The following is a 22,448-nucleotide window of genomic DNA, read 5'->3' on the forward strand; positions in this document are numbered from 1 at the left end:
GCAACTATTCATAGTTTTAAACAGAACCCAAGTCCTGCATGGCTCCTCGGACCACAGACTTGGGGGAAATTATTACTAATATAAGTTTTAAACAGAACCTAGTCCTGCATGGCTCCACGGACCACAGACTAAGGGGAAATTAATACTTAAGGCAACTATCCATAGTTTTAAACAGAACCCAAGTCCTGCATGGCTCCTCGGACCACAGACTTGGGGAAAATTATTACTAATATAAGTTTTAAACAGAACCTAGTCCTGCATGGCTCCACGGACCACAAACTAAGGGGAAATTAATACTTAAGGCAACTATCCATAGTTTTAAACAGAACCCAAGTCCTGCATGGCTCCTCGGACCACAGACTTGGGGGAAATTATTACTAATATAAGTTTTAAACAGAACCTAGTCCTGCATGGCTCCACGGACCACAGACTAAAGGGAAATTAATACTTAAGGCAACACTATTCATAGTTTTAAACAGAACCCAAGTCCTGCATGGCTCCTCGGACCACAGACTTAGGGGAAATTATTACTCATATAAGTTTTAAACAGAACCTAGTCCTGCATGGCTCCATGGACCACAGACTAAGGGGAAATTAATACTTAAGGCAACTATTCATAGTTTTAAACAGAACCCAAGTCCTGCATGGCCCCTCGGACCACAGACTTGGGGGAAATTATTACTCATAAGTTTTAAACAGAACCTAATCCTGCATGGCTCCACGGACCACAGCCTAAGGGAAAATTAATACTTAAGGCAACTATTCATAGTTTTAAACAGAACCCAAGTCCTGCATGGCTCCTCGGACCACAGACTTGGGGGAAATTATTACTCATATAAGTTTTAAACAGAACCTAGTCCTGCATGGCTCCACGGACCAACAGGTACTAAGGGGAATTAATACTTAAGGCAACTATTCATAGTTTTAAAACAGAACCAAGTCCTGGCCATGGTCTCGGACCACAGACTTGGGGGAAATTTTACTCATAAGTTTAAAACAGAACCTAGTCCTGCATGGTCCACTGGACCACAGACTAAAGGGGAAATTAATACTTAGGCCAACTATTCATAGTTTTAAACAGAACCCAAGTCCTGCATGGCTCCTCGGACCACAGACTTGGGGGAATTATTATTCATATAAGTTTAAAACAGAACCTAGTCCTACATGGCTCCCCGGACCACAGACTAAGGGGAAATTAATACTTAAGGCAACTATTCATAGTTTTAAACAGAACCCAAGTCCTGCATGGCTCCTCGGACCACAGACTTGGGGGAAATTATTACTCATAAGTTTTAAACAGAACCTAGTCCTGCATGGCTCCCCGCACCACAGACTAAGGGGAAATTAATACTTAAGGCAACTATTCATAGTTTTAAACAGAACCCAAGTCCTGCATGGCTCCTCGGACCACAGACTTGGGGGAAATTATTTACTCATAAGTTTTAAACAGAACCTAGTCCTGCATGGCTCCACGGACCACAGACTAAGGGGAAATTAATACTTAAGGCAACTATTCATAGTTTTAAACAGAACCCAAGTCCTGCATGGATCCTCGGACCACAGACTTGGGGGAAATTATTACTCATAAGTTTTAAACAGAACCTAGTCCTGCATGGCTCCACGGACCACAGACTAAGGGGAAATTAATACTTAAGGAAACTATTCATAGTTTTAAATAGAACCCAAGTCCTGCATGGCTCCTCGGACCACAGACTTGGGGGAAATTATTACTCATAAGTTTTAAACAGAACCTAGTCCTGCATGGCTCCACGAACCACAGACTAAGGGGAAATTAATACCCTTAGGGCACTATTCTAAGTTTTTAAACAGAACTCAAGTCCCTACTGGCTTCTCGGAACCACAGACTTGGGGGAAATTATTACTTATAAGTTTTAAACAGAACCTAGTCCTGCATGGCTCCACGGACCACAGACTAAGGGGAAATTAATACTTAAGACAACTATTCATAGTTTTAAACAGAACCTAAGTCCTGCATGGCTCCTCGGGCCACAGACTTGGGGGAAATTATTGCTTATAAGTTTTTAAAAGCAGAACCTAGTCCTGCATGGCTCCACGGACCACAGACTAAGGGGAAATTAATACTTAAGACAACTATTCATAGCTTTAAACAGAACCTAAGTCCTGCATGGCTCCTCGGGTCACAGACTTGGGGGAAATTATTGCTTATGGTAGATTGGGAGATCATTACTTAAAGGAAACCATTTTAATACGCGCGCGCAGTCTGGCACCATCGCAACCCTCAGATGCGCAGCCCAAAAACCCATTTTATCTTGACCGTTTATCTGTATCTACATAGTTGCAAATGTTTAAAGAAGAGCGCTACTGACGTGCATCCATAGTAAGCAAAACGAACATTTTATATTAATATTCCGAGTACATTAGAAGGAGAGGTCCTTACAAAAGAGCGGGAAAATAGGACGACTCTCGGTCAAAAAAAAGGAAAGAGTACAAAGATCAAAAGCCTAGAAGGCTAAGCCTCAGCAGGAGGATCTCCTTTCTGCTCGGGCTGAGGAGGCGGAACCTCGATGGTAGAGTCTACGACGGGATCATTCGCCATATCGGGCACAAGGACAGCATCAGGCGTCGCCAGATCCTGCTCAGAGGCAGCTTGGACACCATCAAGATGCGCTCGGATCTCTTTAGGATAGAAAATGCTCTCGGGCAGTCTCAGCGCCGAGTCAGCAGGAACTCCTGCAACGTCGAGGGCACGAGACCATGAGATATCGCAATACTCCCGGCATACCTCGGGGATCTCCTCGGATAGCCTGGCCTCCGTCTCTTCGGCCCCGAGCTGGCGTGCGGCACTCTTCTCAGCCTCTGTGGCCTCTTGAATCAGTTGGGCCTCCTCTTTGACCCGTCGCAGCTCATCCTCGACCCTTTGCAGAGCGGTCTTGAGATCCTGCATTGCCTGTTTCTCGGTGGCAAGGTTAATCTGGGTCGAGAATAGCTCCTTGCGCTAGTCCTCCGCCTGGGCCTCAGCACTCTTCAAACCAGCCTCTACAGACTTGCGCCGGTTCTCCGACTCCTTGAACTTGTCCATGAGTTCAGCGTAATCGTGCTGGAGGGACCCCAAGGTTTTCTCCACCTCCGCTCGCGCCTGGTTCTCGACCTCAGCCCGACTACTGTTACCACGGCAAAATTCCTCAGCCACGAATACCTGCTGGGTAATCTACAAACGAAACAAGATTGTTGTAATCTAAGGTCAAATAAATTAATGAAACAGTAAAAGGATTACTTACCATCGCGAGATCCCTTTTAAGGGATAGGAAGATCTCGGGCTGAGAGAACCGCCTATAAGCCTCCATATCCCGAGGAAGGAGTAGGGGCTGCTCTAAGGCCTCGGCCACGTAGCCCGCCCGGCCTCGATTGTACTCTCGGATCGAAGCATTGTAGGGAATGGCCACCCCATCCAGCTCCAATCTGGGGCCCCATACACGCGGGGTAGCACGTACCTCCGCAAGAGTCTCCTCGTCTCGACTTTCCGAGGAGTTGTCCTTCTGCTCTTTGGCGCGCGAGTGGTTTTTTGTTGCTTGGTCGGCTGGGCAACCACCTCGCCCTCCTCGGGAGTGTCGGCCGGCCTTTTCTTCTTTAAATCCGGATTAACCTTAAGGCCAAGGTCTGAGGTGTCCGTAGGAGCCACAGGAGGGAGGGTCTTGCCCTGTGGTGGAGTTGGCGCCTTCGAGGACTGTCCTTTCGACAATCGGCCTTTCCCTCGGGAGGCCATCAGCTCCTTTAGAGTTTTTCCTTTTTCTGCCATGGGCTCTATCTCCTCGTCCGAAGTATCGTCCGAGCAGATAACGATGGAAGGAACACCAACTGCAGAATGTCGGTCCCGCTCTCCTTCGGGATCAGAAAATTCCACCAGGGGGGTCTGTTGAACTTCCTCCTCAAAATAAAACTCGTCTATCTCTGCCTCAAGGGAAATACGAGATGATTCGGCTTCCTCTTCAACCTGAATGGTAGCACCAGGCTCGTTTGGCGGAGGTAGCTGCTCTGCCAAGTAGGGATCTCTAACACCGGGCAACACAACTGGTGGCAGATCGTGTTCAGCTAGGAGCCCGTCCCTGGACACGTCAATCCTAGCCAACCTCGGACTACCAGCCCTTATGGCGTGACCGATAGCCTGGAAGGAGCTGCTCAGGGGTTGATAGCCCAGAACCAAATGGGCAGCACGCAACTGCCCGTCCTCGGAAACGTAGATCTCCGACCTAAGAAGGTAGTTCAGCGCTGGCACGTTCACAAAGTTTAGCCGAGGGGCGACGTGAATTTTATCTGCAAACAATCAAGGAAAAGGGGATTAGTCCACGAAATCTTCCAATTATAAAGAAAGCAAAAAGTGTAACCCCTCAATGCTAAATCCTATCCCAAAAGGGACCGATCCTAGAGACGCCGCACCTGGGTTTCCTGCCCGAGTTGGACAATGAATACCGTCGAACCACTCCCCAGAAGCAATAAGGAAATCATTCTTCACTGTCTTATTGGATATTGGGAGACAAGAGATCAACCTAACGTCCTCGTTCCGGGATTTAAGATAATACCCCTCATCCCCGAGGCGATGACATTCGTACAGATAAGCCACATCGTGCCAAGTAAGGCCTAGATTCATCCGCTCGTTTAAGACATCTACACAGCCTAGTATCTTGAACATATTCGGGGCACACTGGTACGGCGTCAACCTATGGTTGAACAAGTACTCCCTTGTAATCCTACGCATGGGAAGTGTCATCCCTCCCTCTATGAAAGCAATCATGGGGATAACGACTTCTCCCTCACGCCTATCTGTCAATATTCCTTCAAGAGGACAGTACCGCAGCCCAACCCCCGGGGGAATGTGATATTTAGCCCTAAAGGCCTCCATAGCGGCGGGGGTGTTTACTAATTTCTCAAATCTACCCATCTGGACTGAACCGGGGAACAAAAGTAAAGACTCAGAAAAAAAAAAAAGTAAAGTCCGAGGAGGAAATTGAAACAGCAAGATGAACGAAATGTACTGGTACCTTCACAAAACGTTCAATGAGGCGCTTGGGAATCTCTCGTGGACGAAACGCTTCACAAAAACGGCTACGATGGCGTAACGGTCGCAAGTGTTCGTGTATCTCTGGGGTTCGATGGAGTTCTCTGGAAGCCTCTAAGGTTTATGAAACGCAGATAAAAAGAAGGAACTGAACCCCTCTGACGTCTTAAATAACCAGGAGGAGAGAGAAAAAATCGCTCCTGCCTAAAAATACGAGAAAAAAAACGATGGCCGTTCGATCTGCGCCACACCGTTGGATGAGGGAACATAACGCCTCCAGAAGTTAATGGCCGCGCCTCGTAAATTGTAGCGCGTCAAAAAGTAACGGTTCGCACGCGCGCCATATGCTCTCCTTATTTCCACCCTCTCCCAAATATCAAAACCCCATTTTTTCCTCCTCGGAGGGAGATAGAAACCGGAGTTTTTAGGGGCTAATGTGGGGCCCGGCCCAGAAATAATGGGCTATTCCAAATTCAGGCCCATCCGAGGAGCGTCCTGTCCGAAGAGAAACCACGTATGAAGCATTACTCAATCCCAATAAACGCCAAGGAAACCTGTTCGAGGAGTAACTCCTCCTCGGACATCAAGAAGCCCAGACGAGGAACTCTCCCCAGTCACTTCAGTTCATCCTCCTAACATATAAAATGAATAAAATCCGAAATATCCCATGGAGAGCTACCACCACATTAATTGCGCCCCAACCACCCTCTTGGCCGCATTAATGAGGAAATGACCCCTGAACAGTACCGCCTTGGCCTCTGCAACTCACATGGGGAGAGATGAAGGCGTCTGATGGGACAGCCACTCAAGTAGGTGTTTAGATAGTCAACAAGTGTAGGGTTGAGATGAGAGAAGGGAACTATATAATGTAGTGGAGTCCCTTAGAGAAGGGGACGAAAAATTCTGTATGAGGAACTAAAGAAATAAACTTATATGTGAGAGATCCATTCTGGTGTTTTTATTTTCTGCAACAATGCTGTCCATGTATCAGACCGAATAGACTCACTGAGACCAAGTTCTTCGACCCATCCTCTACAAATATTTATTGTGGGTTGCGCTTTGGGTCAGGGCCTGATCAATCGAATTTGGGCCAGGAAAATCTTGCAACTACAATAAAAATTATCTGAAGTGATTTTGCACTAAATTTTGCAACAATCTCCCTTTCAATTAAAAAAATTTAAGTTAAATGATATTTAAATAAATAATTTATAGAGTTTAATCCTATTTGAGTTATAATGTTAATTCAATTGCAATTCGAATAGTTTCTTAACTTGTAAAGATACGAGACTTAAAAAAAAAAAAAAAAAAAAAAAAAAAAAAAAAAAAAAAAAAAAAAAAGACGATACGAGACTTTATTCTACATAAAAACTAATGTTTCCAATATTTCATTGCATTACTTATTTGATTCATTTTAGATGTTTCATCATTTCCATCCCATGTCTTGCAATCATATTGAGTCAGTTTTTTAGTAAAAAATTTGTATATATATAGTAAATTCATTAACTTAGCTTGTAATTTGTATTCAAGCTAACTTAGCACTCAAAAAAATAAAAATAAAAATAGCGTGGTCTACGTGGATGTGTGAAGAAAAAGTGAGAACCAGCCAACACAGCAATGCATAAATGCTGCTAACGTTGTAGTTTTAGCGTGCCTGTTGGGTTTTGTGTGCATAGCCAAAACACACTTTTTTTACTGAAAATTTAAACTGCGTGTTTGGTAATGTATTGCAAACGCTCTTTGTAAAAAAGTCAATTTTCCAAATATGAAGGAGACCCACAAGATCGTGTAGTAGCTAGGGAGTTGCAATTGCAAAAAGCCACAAGCTCGTTTGTAATATTACCACAGGAAAGGTTTAACCAATTTCCCAAATTGCCCACGGCCGATTTTAACCCCTTTGTTTAAAAGACAGATTACACAGTGCAGCCACAAAACCAGAGCAAATCTACGGAGCTCCCTTTGCAGCTGCTAAAGTCTTCTTCTTTGGGATTCTTGCATTTTTATTTTCATGTTCTCCTTCTTCTTCTTCTTCTTCTTCTTGTAGAAGAGATATGTTGGTGGGTAAAGGGAAGAAAAGATATATATTTGCTGGGGAATTGGGAAGAAATGGGTGGATGAGAAAAAAAGAGTAGAAAGAAAAATATAAGGTGGGTTAAGTGGTATACGTCATACGTGTCACATCATGTAAGGAGATTTATAAAAATAAAATTTACAATTGTGTTAGTACCAAAGTTATTAATACCGTTTCGGAGCCCGTTTCGGTTTGCCCAGTGGAACGGAATATTTCGGTACCGGCCGATTTCGGCATACCGTTTCAGGGTGTTTCGGAGTTCCTAAAAAATAATTTATATATATTCTTGTAGAACATAAAATTGTCAATTCTAATAAATAAATAACTAAATATCAAATAATACAAATCATTTAATCTTAACTCTTAAGTCTTAAACATCAACATAACATCAATTCAACATAACCTTAGTCTTAAGTCTTAAACATCAATTCAACATAACATCAATTCAACATACACTTAGTCTTAAGTCTTAAACATCAATTCAACATAACATCAATTCAACATACACTTAGTCTTAAGTCTTAAGTCTTAAACAAATATAATATCACACAATAAAAACATTTAAGATTAATTTAACATAATATTCCTACTCCTCCTCCTCATCATCCATGAAAAATGGATCAAATTCATCATCAAAAGAACTCCCGCAAGAACTACTAGCACCCATTGGAAGATTTGTCAAGACATGTTCATTGTTGTTGTCATCATCATCATCGTCATCAACATCAATAGTTTCAAATTCAGCATCCTCTTCCACATTCACTTCATTAAGGCAATCCCAATTTATGTCATCTGGATTAAGAAGTGTAGGTTCTTCAGCCACCCAATCTCCCATCAAGTCAATGTTATCCAAGCTTATAGGATCCATTGCATATTTATTCCTTTGAATGTTCCTACCAATGAAAATATTAAACATTAGTAACATTTTATAAATTATAATTATATAAAAGTACATTTTATTTACATATGAGTAACGATTATAAATTTACCTTTCTCGAAGCCTCAAATTATAATGGACAAAGACCAAATCATTTACTCGTTTATGTTCCAATCTATTTCTCTTCTTTGAGTGAACATACTCAAATGTGCTCCAATTTCTCTCGCAACCGGTTGCACTACAACATTGACTTAGCACACGAATGGCAAATGATTGTAAGTCTGGAGCTCCAAGTCCAAATTGCTCCCACCATGAAACTATAATAACAAATAAAAATGTAAAATAAGCATTGCTCATGTAATCTTACAATAACAACTATAAAGAATAAATAGACATATTGAAAGGAAATACTATTAAATTATTAATGTTTACCTGGATTTAGTCTCTCTCGTTGGCGAATTGCTAGTGATGTGCCAAAGTCACCAATTGATTTTTTGTACTCATCAAGTTGTGAACTTATTTTGTCTTGAATGTCAGGATCGGGAACCAACCTCATTAGAGTACTTAGCAACCCTCTTTGAACTTCATTTTGCCTTTTAAATGAAGGCCTAAAGTATATTGCAGGGTTAAGAAAGCAACCTGCTGCATGCAGAGGACTATGAAGTTGTTTGTCCCATCTAGTATCAATAACTCTAACATAATGTCCATACAAAGAAACTTTGTTCTTCAACCTTCTTTTTATTTCCTCTTTTGCTTTGTCCATTGCTTCATACAATACCCCATAGCAGGTTTCTCATCCCCATCAACAAGACGAAGTACTCTAACTAAAGGCTCACTAACTTTCACTATGTGCTTGCATTGAGACCAAAATGCATAATCTTCCAAAACAATTTTACTTATCTCCTTCCCAACGGCAGTCTTAGCATGAGGGCATGAAAGCCATTTATCACAAGTGAACATTTGTCTAAGCTCTTTTTTGAACCTTAGCATGCTTTGTAGACTTAAGAAGTTAGTGGCAAACCTTGTAATTGCAGGACGACATAACTCTTCCATTTGTAAAGTCTTGCCTCATCATGTCTAAAACAACTCCATGGTTGTAAATGAACTTTGTTATCTTTTTTGCCTTTTTAATTGCTTCATCAATAAGAGGGAACCACCTAGGATTAGCAATATTCTCCAACATCAAGTCTATGCAATGAGCTGCACAAGGAGACCAAAACAAAGTACCATACTTCTGCTGTAATTTTTTTCCAGCTTTTTTATAGGCAGAAGCATTATCTGTAATCAATTGTACAATATATTCCACACCAATTTCTTGAACAACAGAATCAAATATATTAAACAAAGTATCAGCATCCTTTGTAAGGCCTGAAGTGTCAATTGATTTTAAGAACATGGCTCCCCTTGGACAATACACCAAAAAATTCATTATTGGTTGTTGCTTTTGATTTGTCCACCCATCAGACATCAGTGAACAGCCATATACTTTCCAATCATTTTTTATATCTAACAAAAAATCATTAACTTCATGGACAGCATTTTTCAAAAGGGGTCCCCTCAACTCATAAAAAGAAGGCCCCTTAAATCCCGGCCCAATAGCAGCAACGGAATCAATCATAGGTTGATAATAAGGTGACTGAGATGCATAAAAGGGTACATTAGAATGATACCACCATCTTGCCACACTCATTTTTGCATTATCAATCATTGCTTTTGTAGCCAAAGCACTTCTTATAGAGGGTTGAGCACCGGGGGTTGTTCTAGGAGCAAAATAACTCTTAATTTTCTTCTTTCCTCTTATTTGACTCACATCATTGTCAACATCCTTTCCCCTAGATTTTCGTTTACCTAATGTTTGAGGGGGACTCTTTTCAACAATCCTAACCTCATCATCCTCCTCCTCCTCATCATCCTCCTCATCAATATCATATGGGTTCCCAATTTCTAATTGAATCCTCTTTTTAGTTTGTTTAGATTTTTTCAAGTCTTCAATCATTTGTTTCATTTGAAACCTAATATCAGATGAAGCCTTTTTACATGGTTCAACTTGACCCCTAATCCCAGCAAGATGATACTTAAGTCTAGTAATACCACCCCCTTTAATCAACTTATTACAATGCAAACATATAGTGTTATTTTTTGCATTAGGCACTGCACGAGCATGAGCCCAAGCGGGATCATCTGATCTTGCAGGGGCAGAGGCCACAGAAGCAGAGGAAGCACCTACACGGGCATGAGCCCATGCGGGATCCCCTGAACTATGATGAGCCATAATTTACTGTTCAATGAAATGAAATGAAATTCAATCAAATGCATGAACAGGCATATGTAGTTAATGAACAAATAAATCAAGTTAAGAAAAAAACTAAACATGGTTTAACTAATTTATGCAGTTTACCCAATTTATGCAGTTTACCCAATTTGTTCAATCACATAACTTAACAAACAAATCACATATCTAATATCTTAGTAAGTTCTTAAATCTTAACCACAAAACAAATCATAAGAAAAAAAAAATAATGATTTGGCTAAACTGAAGCTCCAATCCGAGAGAGTGAGAGTAATATTTCTCATCCCCAATTTGTTCAATCACATATCTTAACCAACAAATCACATATCTAATATTTTAGTAACATTAAATCTTAAGTCTTAACCACAAAGCAAATCATAAGGAAAAAAAAAAAAAAAAAATTGGCTGAAGCTGAACTGAAGGTTGAATCCGAGAGAGTGAGAGTAGAGAAAGAATACCTTGGCTGTTCAATCCGAGAGAGTGAGACTGTGAGAAAGTCAGAGACAGCTGAGCAACGGCAGTGAGGACACGGCGGTGGGACGAGGACGACAACAGTGAGGATTTAAGAGTGAAAGTGAGAGTGAAAGTGAAGTGAGAGTGAACGAATGAAAGAAGAAAAGGGTCTGAGCTAGGTATTTTACTCAAGTCCAAAACGGCGTCGTTTGCCTCCTTTTTTTTTTTTTTTTTTTTTTTTTTACTCAGAATCACGTACCGGCCGAAATTTTCGTACCGGCCGAAATTGGCCGGAATCGGCCGGAACGGCCGAAACGGGCCGAAACACCCCGAAATCTGGCCCGAGGTGGAACAGGGGGGTTTCCGGTTCCGGTCTTCATGCCGGCACGAAAAATTCTGTCCGTTCTGGCCGGAACGGAACGGAATTAATAACAATGGTTAGTACACAATAAATTATCACAATATCTTTTATAATAGTTGAGTAGTCAAATATTTCATATGTCAAAAGAAAATTTAATAAATTAATAAAATATTAGACTAGGATTGATCACAACTAAAAATAAAGAGTATTGTGAAAATATTGTGACATTTTATTGTCTCCTGTACGGCACCGAGATCCCAGGCCCATACAGGCCCTGGGCCTGCACCGAGATCCCAGGCCCATACAGGCCATGGGCCCAGGCCCATACCGGCCTTGGGCACAGGCCCAGCAGAAAGGTCCAGTTACCCTGCGCCCTTCTTGAAACTTCCTTAATGTACAAATAAGTTTTGGGTATTGAATTCCAAGAGGTGATCGGTTAAATGTTACCGGGCAAGTATATGAGCCGTGCCCGGGAGAATGTGATATGCACGGGAAACTGAGTTGCCGAACATAATCGGTCAAGATGGAACCAAGTTCCAAGACCATAAATGCTGCACCGCCCTCTCACCTAAACATCCACTTTAACCAGATAATATTGGACCTTCAGTAGCACTAACGGTGACTGTAATCATAATCTCCCCACTAACCTTAATTATAAATAGAAGAAAGTTGGGAGAAGAAGGGGTTCAGAAAAATCGAGAGAAAACAGTAAAGTGAGAGAGTATCAACTGAGTGTTGCTTTGAGTCTCTCTGCCGAGAACGACCCATAGTAGGAAATCCTCAAGCCCACTACAAATAAATTGTGAGCCTAAGTGATTTAAGGCCCAGAAGTCTTATACTTGGTTCCTACATCTCCCTAATTTTTTTTTTTTAAATTAGTGCTATTCCTCTTTAGAAAAAAATAGTGCTACTCACACAATACATATTTTCTTAACAATTTCATAAAAAAGTTTTCAAAACAAGTTGTTATTGATTCTCATCTGGATCTACTACTGATATTATTATCATTTTATCTACCATTAAAAATTTTTTATATAGACTTTATTGTGAAGTTTTTGTGAAAAGATTGTGTGCATAACTTTCATGAAGGGAAAAAATAATTTGAAAAAAGTCGTTACTATCAATAATAATGAGTATAATAATTACAGAAAGAAAAATATAAGTCTCAATAAAAACTTATTTCAAAGATTTATACAACCAAAATTATTAAGTTTAAAAATAATGATGGTGCATTCCACTCTAAGAAAATTTAAAAGAGTCAATTACTAGTGAGAAATCATTAATAATAATAATAATAATAATTACACATGATATTAGCTTGCATCTTGTTTAAACCATACATGCATTTCTAAAATATGTAATGATGGACACGTAGCGCAAAATTGGACTCAAATTGAAATCCAATTTGGAATCTAATTGGATTTGAACTCTTTAAAATTAGATGAGACATATGGCACAAAATTGAGAATCCAATTGCAATCTAATTAGATTTGCTCTAAGTTTTGACTATTAATATATATATATATATATATATATATTTTTTTTTTTTTTTCTTATCATTTTTGGTAATTTACAACTCAAGTTGCCACTTTTATAAGTATTAACCGAATACTTAGCTTTTTCAAAAACTACTTTTTGACAACTTTACCAATTGCTTAACTTTTTTAGAAAGCCCAAATTTCATCCCACAATTTTTAAAATCGCCATTTTTTCAAAAAAAAAAAAAAACTCACCCATTTGTCATTTTCATGGCAAGCTTGTAACTTCTTGAGAGGAGGGACCAAAAATAATTATTTTAAGCTCAATATATTCATTAAATATATGTACTATTGCTATCTTTTTTCAAAAAATTCTGGGCCCGTTAGAGCATTCGCATCCAATATCTACAAACTATTCTATTTTACCATCTCAAAATCTACTTTATCATTTATACTATACCATTTTACAATACTCCCAACATCCCAACTTTTATTTTCCTATTCTACTCATTAAAATAATATTTCTACACAATAAAATAATATATCCTCCAATCACTATCATTTACAATACTACACTTGATCTTAACTATCATTTACAATACAACACATTATTTATTCTTTCTCTCTCATTCTTTCTGTTCAACAACAACCACAAATTTACTGAAACCACCGTCACCACATGCCCACCACCACTGCACTAGACACACCTGACACCACCACCATTTGCAACCCATAATCTACCATCAACCAAAAAAAACAAAAAAAACAAAAAACAGCAACCCACAGCGGCAAACCCAGACCCAGACCCATGGCAAACCCAAACCCACACCCATGACAGCAAACCCCGACCCATACCAGCAAACCTACCCCTTCACCACCCACGACAACCCCCATCTCCACGGCTCCACCATCATCAATCACCACACCACCACCACACTATCAACACATCACCACCAAACCAACCCAGTCATGACCAACCCGATCTCCACTGCTCAATCAAAACCCATGAACCACGCCGATCTCCACCACCAATCAAAACCCACGAACCACGCCGATCAAAACTCACGAACCACGCCTATCTCCACTGCTCGACAATCTCGACCCACTCGATCAACCACCACGTCGAACCCAAACCCGCAACCGCACCGATCCATGTCGCTGCCATCAACCAAAGAGAGAAAAAGCAAGCCACGTCACCGCCGTCAGCCAGGCCAATCTACAACGAGAAAGAGAATAAACAATGGGAGTGGTCGCTCGCCGTGGTGTGGTGGCTATGGGTTTTGGGTCTGAAGAGAGAAGGAAGAGAGCAGAGAAATAATGAGAGAGAGAGAGAGAGAACCAATTCAGAATTGTTTAATAAAAAGTAGGAGAGAGAGAGAATCAAATATTATTATTTAAGTTTAGAATTGTGCTACAGTATAATTCTAAAGGTAGAATTGTACTGTAGCACAATTCCAAAATTTTTTACAATTCTACCTTTTTACAATTCCAGATGTTGAGGTCTTTTGGGCTTAAAATGCCAAACCCACCTTATATTTGGCATTTGCAATCCCAGTGCGAATGCTCTTAGTCCCTTTTACGTCTGAGTTAAACCATACATCATTAGAGAGTTAGGACTTGGGACTGCCTTAATAAGAGCATTTACATCCGGTTTCTTTAAAAAATTTCATTTTATCATTTTAAAAGCTACTTTATTAATTATACCATACTACTTTACAACACATTCAACATCCCAACTTTTATTTTCCTATTTAACTCATTAAAATAACATATCTACACATTAAAATAATATATAACATATTAAAAGAGAGATTCAGAAGAGAGAGAGTGAATAAAAAAAAAATTTATTTTAACAATCTTACTACAGTGGTTTCTAAATTTAAAAGGACACTATAGCAAGATTGTATAAAAATTTAAGAATCCAAGTCCGGATAAAGCTGCTTCTTCTCAAAAAAAAAAAGTCCGGATAAAGCTTGCATTTTAGTGTTCATATTGTAAAATACAATTTTTTGGATGGCGTGATCCCTCCCTGGCTCTCTGTGTTAATCCGTATTTAGTACTTTGAATGAGAATGTATATTTTCATAAAAGAAAAGCGACGACCCACCACCACAGAATTCCGTATACAAATTGATCACTTCATGTTCATATTTATCACTCTCTCAACACAACTTAAAACACAGCTCAAAGTTATAACCTGTGTTAGCTAGCAGAAATGGAGAAGGAAACGAATAATGCCTACAAAGCTCATTGTTTGGTGTTATCCTATCCAACCCAACGCCACCTTAATCCTATGCTCGAGTTCTCCAAGCGTTTGGAGCACAAAGGAGTCAAAGTTACTCTAGTTACCACACGCTCCATGTCCAAAACCATTCACAAAGAAGCCAGCTCCATTGCCCTAGAGACCATCTCTGATGGCTTTGATGAAGGTGGGTTTGCTCATGCAGAGAGCATCCAGGCCTATTTGGAGCGATTTTGGCAAGTGGGGTCACAAACTCTGGCTGAGCTCCTTGAGAAGCTTTCTAGTTCTAGTTCAGGCAACCCTGTTGATTGTATTGTTTATGATGCTTTCTTGTCTTGGGCTCCGACGTAGCCAAAAAGTTTGGCTTAGTTGGTGCTGTTTTTTTCACTCAATCTTGTGCTGTTTATAATATATACTACCATGTCCATAAGGGGTTGCTCAAACTCCCTCTTTCAGAGCCAGAAATTTTGCTTCCAGGGTTGCCACCACTTCAACCTCAGGACATGCCATCTTTAATTTATGATTTAAACACCTATCCAGCTTTCTTTGATATGCTTGCGAGCCAATTTTCCAATGTTGATAAAGCTGATTGGGTCCTTTGCAACACGTTATATGAGCTGGAGCCAGAGGTAATTAAGCAAATAAACTGAGGCTGTATACTGTTACTTTCCTGTTTCCTTTTCTTTTTTGATTGACTTTTTTATTTGAATTAAATAAAACTTTTATGCTTAATTTGTATGATAAAATTGTTTGTAGGTAGTGGATTGGATGACAGAGATATGGCCATTGAGAACTATAGGACCAACCATACCATCTATGTACTTAGACAAGCGGATTGAAGATGACAAAGACTATGGTTTCTGCATCTTCGAACCTAACAGCGATGCTTGCATGAAATGGCTAAATGATCATGCAAAAGGATCTGTTATTTATGTATCTTTCGGGAGTTTGGCCGTTCTTAATGCTGAGCAAATGGAAGAACTAGCTTGGGGTTTGAGAATGAGCAACAGCTACTTCTTTGGGTGGTAAGAACATCTGAAGAGGCAAAGCTCCCCAAAAACTTTGTGGAAGAGACTTCAGAGAAAGATATAATATGTTTTTATTATCTATGAATTTCAATAAAAAAATATATCAAAAAATTAGGCTCATAATTTTGATGTTACAAAATTTAATATGAAATGGGCTTAAATATATATATATATATATATATTTATATTAATTGGATGTGAATTTTGACAAATCCACCATTAGATTACATTATCTTTATATATTCTATTTACTTGCAAAATTTCAAGGTGTTCAAAAATTAATAGTCATGCCATCAATCAAAAATTTAAATTCAAGTTTTTGTAATTTAAAATAATGCATAAAAGATGACTTTATGGATCAAATGATAAATAACATCTAATTGACATGAATGTTAAGAATATGTAGAACATGTAATTTAATGTTGGGATTTTTAAAATATAAATTTTATAACAATTTATTAAGTGGTATAATTTTATTTAGAGTTACACTAAGCGTATCTTAAACCTAACCTTATACGCTATACGTGTGTATATATAATGTCAACTCCCCCACTAACTCTCACTGTTGTTACAAAATATTTATATTGCCCTTTCCAATTTATATATCTAATTGATTTGGTCATCCTTTTGACTATTTTGAAATTTTTGTTATTATCACTGTCTGATTCCAAATATATTATATGCTAAAGTTATTTGTCCTAATGGCTTCCACCATATCCTACGGCTACTCTGATTTATTTTGTTGATTTCATTCAGCTATAGATTATTTTAGGCTAAAATGCAAAACTCACCTTCTAAGTATCCATTTGGATACACGTTGCGTTTACTGCATCTGGCGTTTCCTACGTTTTTTTTTTTTTTCTTCTTCTGCAGCACGCGTTTCAGGGGGACAAACGGCTACTGTTCATGAATAGTAGTCGTATATTTCTGACTTTTCAGCTACTTTTCATCAGTTTGTGGGTCCTGTGTACTGTTTATGGGACCCACAAACTTCACTTTTCAGCAACTTTTTCATTAAAAATAGGTCTCACGGCACTATTCACACATTTAAAAATTATTTTGCTGTAGTGTTTTCAATTTCAGCAAAATAAGTTATATCCAAACAGACCCTAAGTTTCACACTTTTTTCATTTCAGTCCTCTAAGTTTGGGTTTTATCATTTCAGTCCTTTAAGTTTCGTTCATTCCCAATTGAGTCCTCCGTTAGTGTTTTGTTAGTTGATGCCATCCACTTACCAAAACAATGCCGTTTTAGATGTTATTATTATTATTTTTCAATTTCTTAATTTCAAAAAAACTGAAAAACTTTATAAATATGTGAATCCACAACCTACAATTTTGTGGGCTTCATCTAGTTTGGTTTATGGACTTAATACTAAGTTACCCTAAATTAGCAATCCAACAAACCAAAAATATTATACAGTCCTCATGAAATTTAATTTGAAATTGAGATACATGAGTATCGGAAAATATTATACAGTCCTCATGAAATTTGAAATTGAGATACATGAGTATTGGAAGTGAATGTGACATTCAAAATTTCTAGTTCATTGGATGATCTAAACTATGGATTTAACTTTTTTCGAATTGGCTCCTTTTTCTTATGCTCACGCATCATTGAATAAAAATCTTCTTTTTCTCATTTGGTCTTATTCTTTGCCATTTTGAATAGTTTTTTTTTTTTTTTTTTTTTTTTAAGAAAGTTTCAACTAATGACGTCCACTCCTGATGATAATGTTGAAATGTTAGGTCCAATTGTCTAAATTACAATATCTTCTTAAACAATGCGCTTACATAATTAAATGTTCAATATAAGCCCCTTTATTTTGGTCCAGGTCTGACAGAATTGTGCCCAACCAGACTTCTTAAGCCCACCCCTATGGCCTTGGGCTGAGTTATTTATTATGACTATGATGGATTTGGTTAGATTGACAAAACCCCAAACCCAACCTCCAACAGCATGTGCCCAGCCCGCTTCCTCTATTTTTCCCTCAATTTACAAGTTATTTTCTATTCTTTAACATAACACCAACTCACAAACTCCAAACCTCACATCACTACATATATATTTCCAAATAGGTAATAAGTGTACTTATAATGCTCAAAAGTATTAAAAGCATCAAGTTCATGATAATGAACACAAAGGAAAAAAGGAGGTTAAAGGACACAAACCAAAAGGCTAGTCTAAGATAAATAAGGCTGTAAACGAACCAAGCTGTTCATAAACAATTCGGACTCAACTCGATAAAAAGCTCGTTCATTTTCATTTGTTTATAAAGAAGTCAAGCTTGAGCCTTAGTTTTTGGCTTGTTTAATAAACAAGCTGAGCCCAAGCAAAAAAAAATTGTTCATGAACAAGCTTGTGAACAATAAGGCTCAATACAAAACAAGCCGAGCTTAGGCTCGTTTATAGCTTGATAAAAAGCTTGATATATTTTTACTAAATAAACTCATTATAATGACATTACACATATCTTAATAATAACATAGTCCACATGAGACCACTTACCACCACCTATTAATTTTTCTTCTTGTTAGAGTGGGTGTGTTTCAAATACTAAGTCTTTGCTTTGTGTCCCACATTGGTTAGGAGTGAACCAAGTTATAGGTTTATAAGTTGTAAGGTTGAATTTATTCAATCATATGTTATCTTTATTTCATACCAAATTTGCTTGTAATATTAGCAATTAGATACCCTATATTTAGGTGGGATTCATGTAAGGGTAGTGTGTGAGAGAGTGTGAAGAAAACTCAAATGTGTGCACTCAAGAAGGGCCTCGCGACTAGATCTCACAACTGGCTCGCGACTGGCAAGTCACCAAAGGTGGCACACGTGTGAAGCATGCAAGGGAGCTGAAGGGTCACGCCAGCTGTAGCACTACAGGACAAAACTTCCAGTCTGGCCAGGCAGTTATCTCGCGACTCAAACTCGCGACTCGTTCCAATCGCGAGGTCAAGTCACCAGAATGCCATGTTTGGTTGAAACATGTCTTTTCGCATTCCTCATACTCCCTACTATAAATACCCTTATTCCCAGGAAATGTAGAAAGCTTCCAGAGAGAATTTTGAGAGAGAAACCCTAGAGAAAAACAAGATTGACTCATCCACAATCTTCATCCTTTGATTCTCCAAATTCCTATACTCTCACCCTCTCCATTGACATATCCTTGAGAGGTACACTTAGAAAAATTTCAAAAATCTGAGTTTTAGGATTTTCGCGACTCATGTTGGTGACTGGTTCGCGAGTGGAAGCTCCAGTCGCGAGGTTTACTCAAAATGTTTGGCAACTCTTGTCGCGACTTACTTGCGAATGGACCTTCCAGTTGCGAAAAACATTTAGACAAAATTTTCAAATTTTGTCACATGGGTTTTTGGCAACTTGTTCGCGACTCACTCCAGTCGCGAAAAACGTGTGTTTTGCACATTAAGGGTCTTTTTCAGGACAGTTTTCAAAAGACTTTTCAGTTTTCCCTCACATATTTTGACTGTTCATTGTCTCCCTCTTCGAAACACACTGTGTTCACTCTTAGAAACTCCATTTTTCTTCATCATCTCTTCACCAATCTTCAAGAAAAGGTATGGGCTCTCTATTTTTCTCAAAGTATTTCATGTTTCAAACCTTTGATTTCTTGGATTTTGTGTTTTTGTTGAGTTTTGAAAAATATGATATTCGAATACAGTTTGGGTATATTTTGTTGAGTTTAATGAATGGGTTTTGTTGGTTTTGATAGTATGCTGCTTATTATACATATTGTCATGTTTGCTTCTCATCCTTGAGTAGTATTCCCTGTTTGTATTGTGTTGTGCATATTATACCCATGGGTAAATGCCTCATCAACACCTTCTTGTGTTTTTGAGGATTTCATGGAATACAATGATTGAAGGGTGTTCTTGGAATACAATATGTGCAATACGGATCTCTGGTTCTGTGTTTTGCATTCTGCCCTAGGCTGTACATGGTGATATTTGGACACACACACTATTTGATATAATTGAGAAATTAATGCCAAATCTCTGTTGTGCCTTGATGCTATGTGTTCTCTCATGTCTAGTTGCTTTTGAACTATGTTTTAGTTTAAATCTTTGACCTAATTCTAAGTCCATTTGATTGCTAGTAACTTGTTGCTAATGTTTGGTGTTACCATATGCTGCATTATGTTCTTGTGGTCTTTGCTGCTATGTCTTTGCAGATGACTCCAAAGAAGAAGACTACTGCATATCGTGTCGACAAAAGGAAGAAAATGGACAATACTTGGTTCCGCTCTACCCAACACTTTGAAAGATACAATCAGTTCTTCAAGAAGGCTCCAATTATTCAAGAACGATTTGTGGACTTGGTGGATTTGAAGGATTACTTTATCCCAGGTTGTTTTCAAGATAGAGGTTGGGACAAGCTCCTTAGTGATCTCCCTGGAGTGTGTGACCCGTTGATCTATGAATTCTATGCCAACGCAATCTTGCGAAAGGATGAAATTGATTGTTGGATTAGAGGCCATGAGTTCACCATTGACTTGGAGGATATTGATAATGTTCTTGGTTTTGAGGATCTAGAGCATGATTCTACAAGGATAGAATGCTCTCCATAGAGACGGTTCAATCGCATATTGGTGGGGTTCGAGAAGGAAGATGTCTCAACACAACTGTTTGTCCACCGGACCTTAGATGTCTCACCTTAATTATGAAGTTCAATATATACCCGATGAAGAAGATGACCACCATCAATAATGCTAGAGCTATTTTTCTAATGGAGCTTTGGGAGAACACTTACATTAATATTAGTGCTCATGCCTTCTGCATTATTGCTAATGAAACAAGAACAACCTCAAGGCCAAAGCTAATTCTCCCTAATCTACTCATGAGGCTCTTTCATGCAAAAGGTGTGAAAATTCCCCAAGATATCATTCTCTTGTCTACCCCTCTGGCTATAAATGCTCTAACAATTGCATGAAGCAAAGTTCGTCTTTCGGGTGATGAAGAGGAGGTTGGTCAAGCACAAGGAGAACCTATGGACACTGAGACAAAAGTAGAAGGACAGCCCTCAAGCTCACGAAACCGTGGTAGAAGGAGCCGAGCTTCAACATCTTCTAAAGTACCTCCAGATGCATTTCAGATCATCCTAGAGAGGATTAATGGCCTGCAAGATGTCCAAAATGAACAATTTGACAGGCTAACTGCTATCCAAGACCAGATTAACTTGCTTTCAGCCAAGTTTGATAGTTTCGCCGAACAGCCCTAACCCTTTGGCCATTCTGGTCAAAAAGAGGGAGATATGGATTAGGAGTAGCTCTTGAGGGGGAGCATCATCTGTTTATGGTTTTTGTTGTTTATAGTTTTTATAACTATTGGATGGTTACAGTGCTCTTATCTTAAAGGTGTTTGGTACTTTGGTTTATTTATTTCAGTTTCTATTCAGTACCTTTTTTATTTGTACCTTTGCTTTGTAGCTCAATATTTTTAGTTAATGTTATGCATTTTCTTTAGTACTTCACTCTTGTGCCCTTATTGGATTTTATATCCTTGATGCAATTACTCTGAGTTTTTGTATCAGTTGAGTGTTGGACATGCAAACGATACTTTGCATTGAGCTTATTAGCTTGCATGTCCGGATGTTCATTCCTTGTGTGAATGTTCATTGTGATCACTATTTATAGTGGTTGTTCCTGTTTGGTCAAGTCATGCTTTACTACTTTAATCTTTACTACTTGATCGCATTGTGCTTGCTCCATATGCATTTCAAGATTTCTGCTTACAATGATCATCCTGTATTGTTGTTTTCAAGAAATACTTGTTCGTATGGTTCAAGAGCTTCACAGTTTCTAGAGTTAGGTGTGAGTGAGTTTTGGTAACTGTTCCCAACTCACATGTTAAGTCTAGAGTTTGTTTTAAGGTTTTGTCACGGAATAGCCAAAGGGGGAGATTGTAAGGTTGAATTTATTCAATCATATGTTGGCTTTATTCCCTGCCAAATTTGCTTGTAATATTAGCAATTAGATACCTTGTATTTAGGTGTGATTCATGTAAGGGTAATATGTGAGAGAGTGTGAAGAAAACTCAAATGTGTGCACTCAAGAAGGGCCTCGCGACTGGATCTCGTGACTGGCAAGTTGCCAAAGGTGGCACACATGTGAAGCATGCAAGGGAGCTGAAGGGTCACACCAACTGTAGCACTACAGAACAAAACTTCCAGTCTGGCCAAGCAGTTAGCTCGCGACTCGTTCTAGTCGCGAGGTCAAGTCACCAGAATGCCTTATTTGGTTGAAATGTGTCTTTTTGCATTCCTCATACTCCCTACTATAAATACCCTTATACCCACTAAATGTAAAGAGCTTCCAGAGGGAATTTTGAGAGAGAAACCCTAGAGAAAAACAAGATTGACTCATCCACAATCTTCATCCTTTGATTCTCTAAATTCCTCTACTCTCACCTTCTCCATTGACATATCCTTGAGAGGTACATTTAGCCAAATCTTTAGCTCACCATACCCATATCAGTGAGGAGGTATTTTGGAACTTGGGAAGCAGTTCAGAAGGGACCAATTCATTTCGGTTGATGCAATGGGCTATTGCGGAATCCGGTAAGCTAGAGAAGACAAGATTCAGCGTAACCTTGTTGGAGCAA

The 22,448-nt window shown here is 39.0% G+C and overlaps 1 protein-coding gene and 1 pseudogene across 1 annotated transcript; one reads left to right on the forward strand and one right to left on the reverse strand.

The window, feature by feature from the left end:
* Positions 1-7,689: 7,689 nt before the first annotated feature.
* Positions 7,690-10,252, reverse strand: LOC115961842. Its single transcript, XM_031080754.1, has 5 exons — positions 9,002-10,252; positions 8,759-8,898; positions 8,413-8,657; positions 8,093-8,297; positions 7,690-7,996 (listed from the first exon to the last, which is right to left on the reverse strand). The coding sequence occupies exons 1-5, from the start codon at positions 10,250-10,252 to the stop codon at positions 7,690-7,692; spliced, it is 2,148 nt and encodes a 715-aa protein (XP_030936614.1).
* A 4,521-nt stretch (positions 10,253-14,773) lies between these two features.
* LOC115961843 lies at positions 14,774-15,915 on the forward strand (annotated as a pseudogene).
* The last annotated feature ends 6,533 nt before the right edge of the window (positions 15,916-22,448 follow it).

The sequence above is a fragment of the Quercus lobata genome, chromosome 9, assembly GCF_001633185.2.
Source record: "Quercus lobata isolate SW786 chromosome 9, ValleyOak3.0 Primary Assembly, whole genome shotgun sequence".
NCBI lineage: Eukaryota > Viridiplantae > Streptophyta > Magnoliopsida > Fagales > Fagaceae > Quercus > Quercus lobata.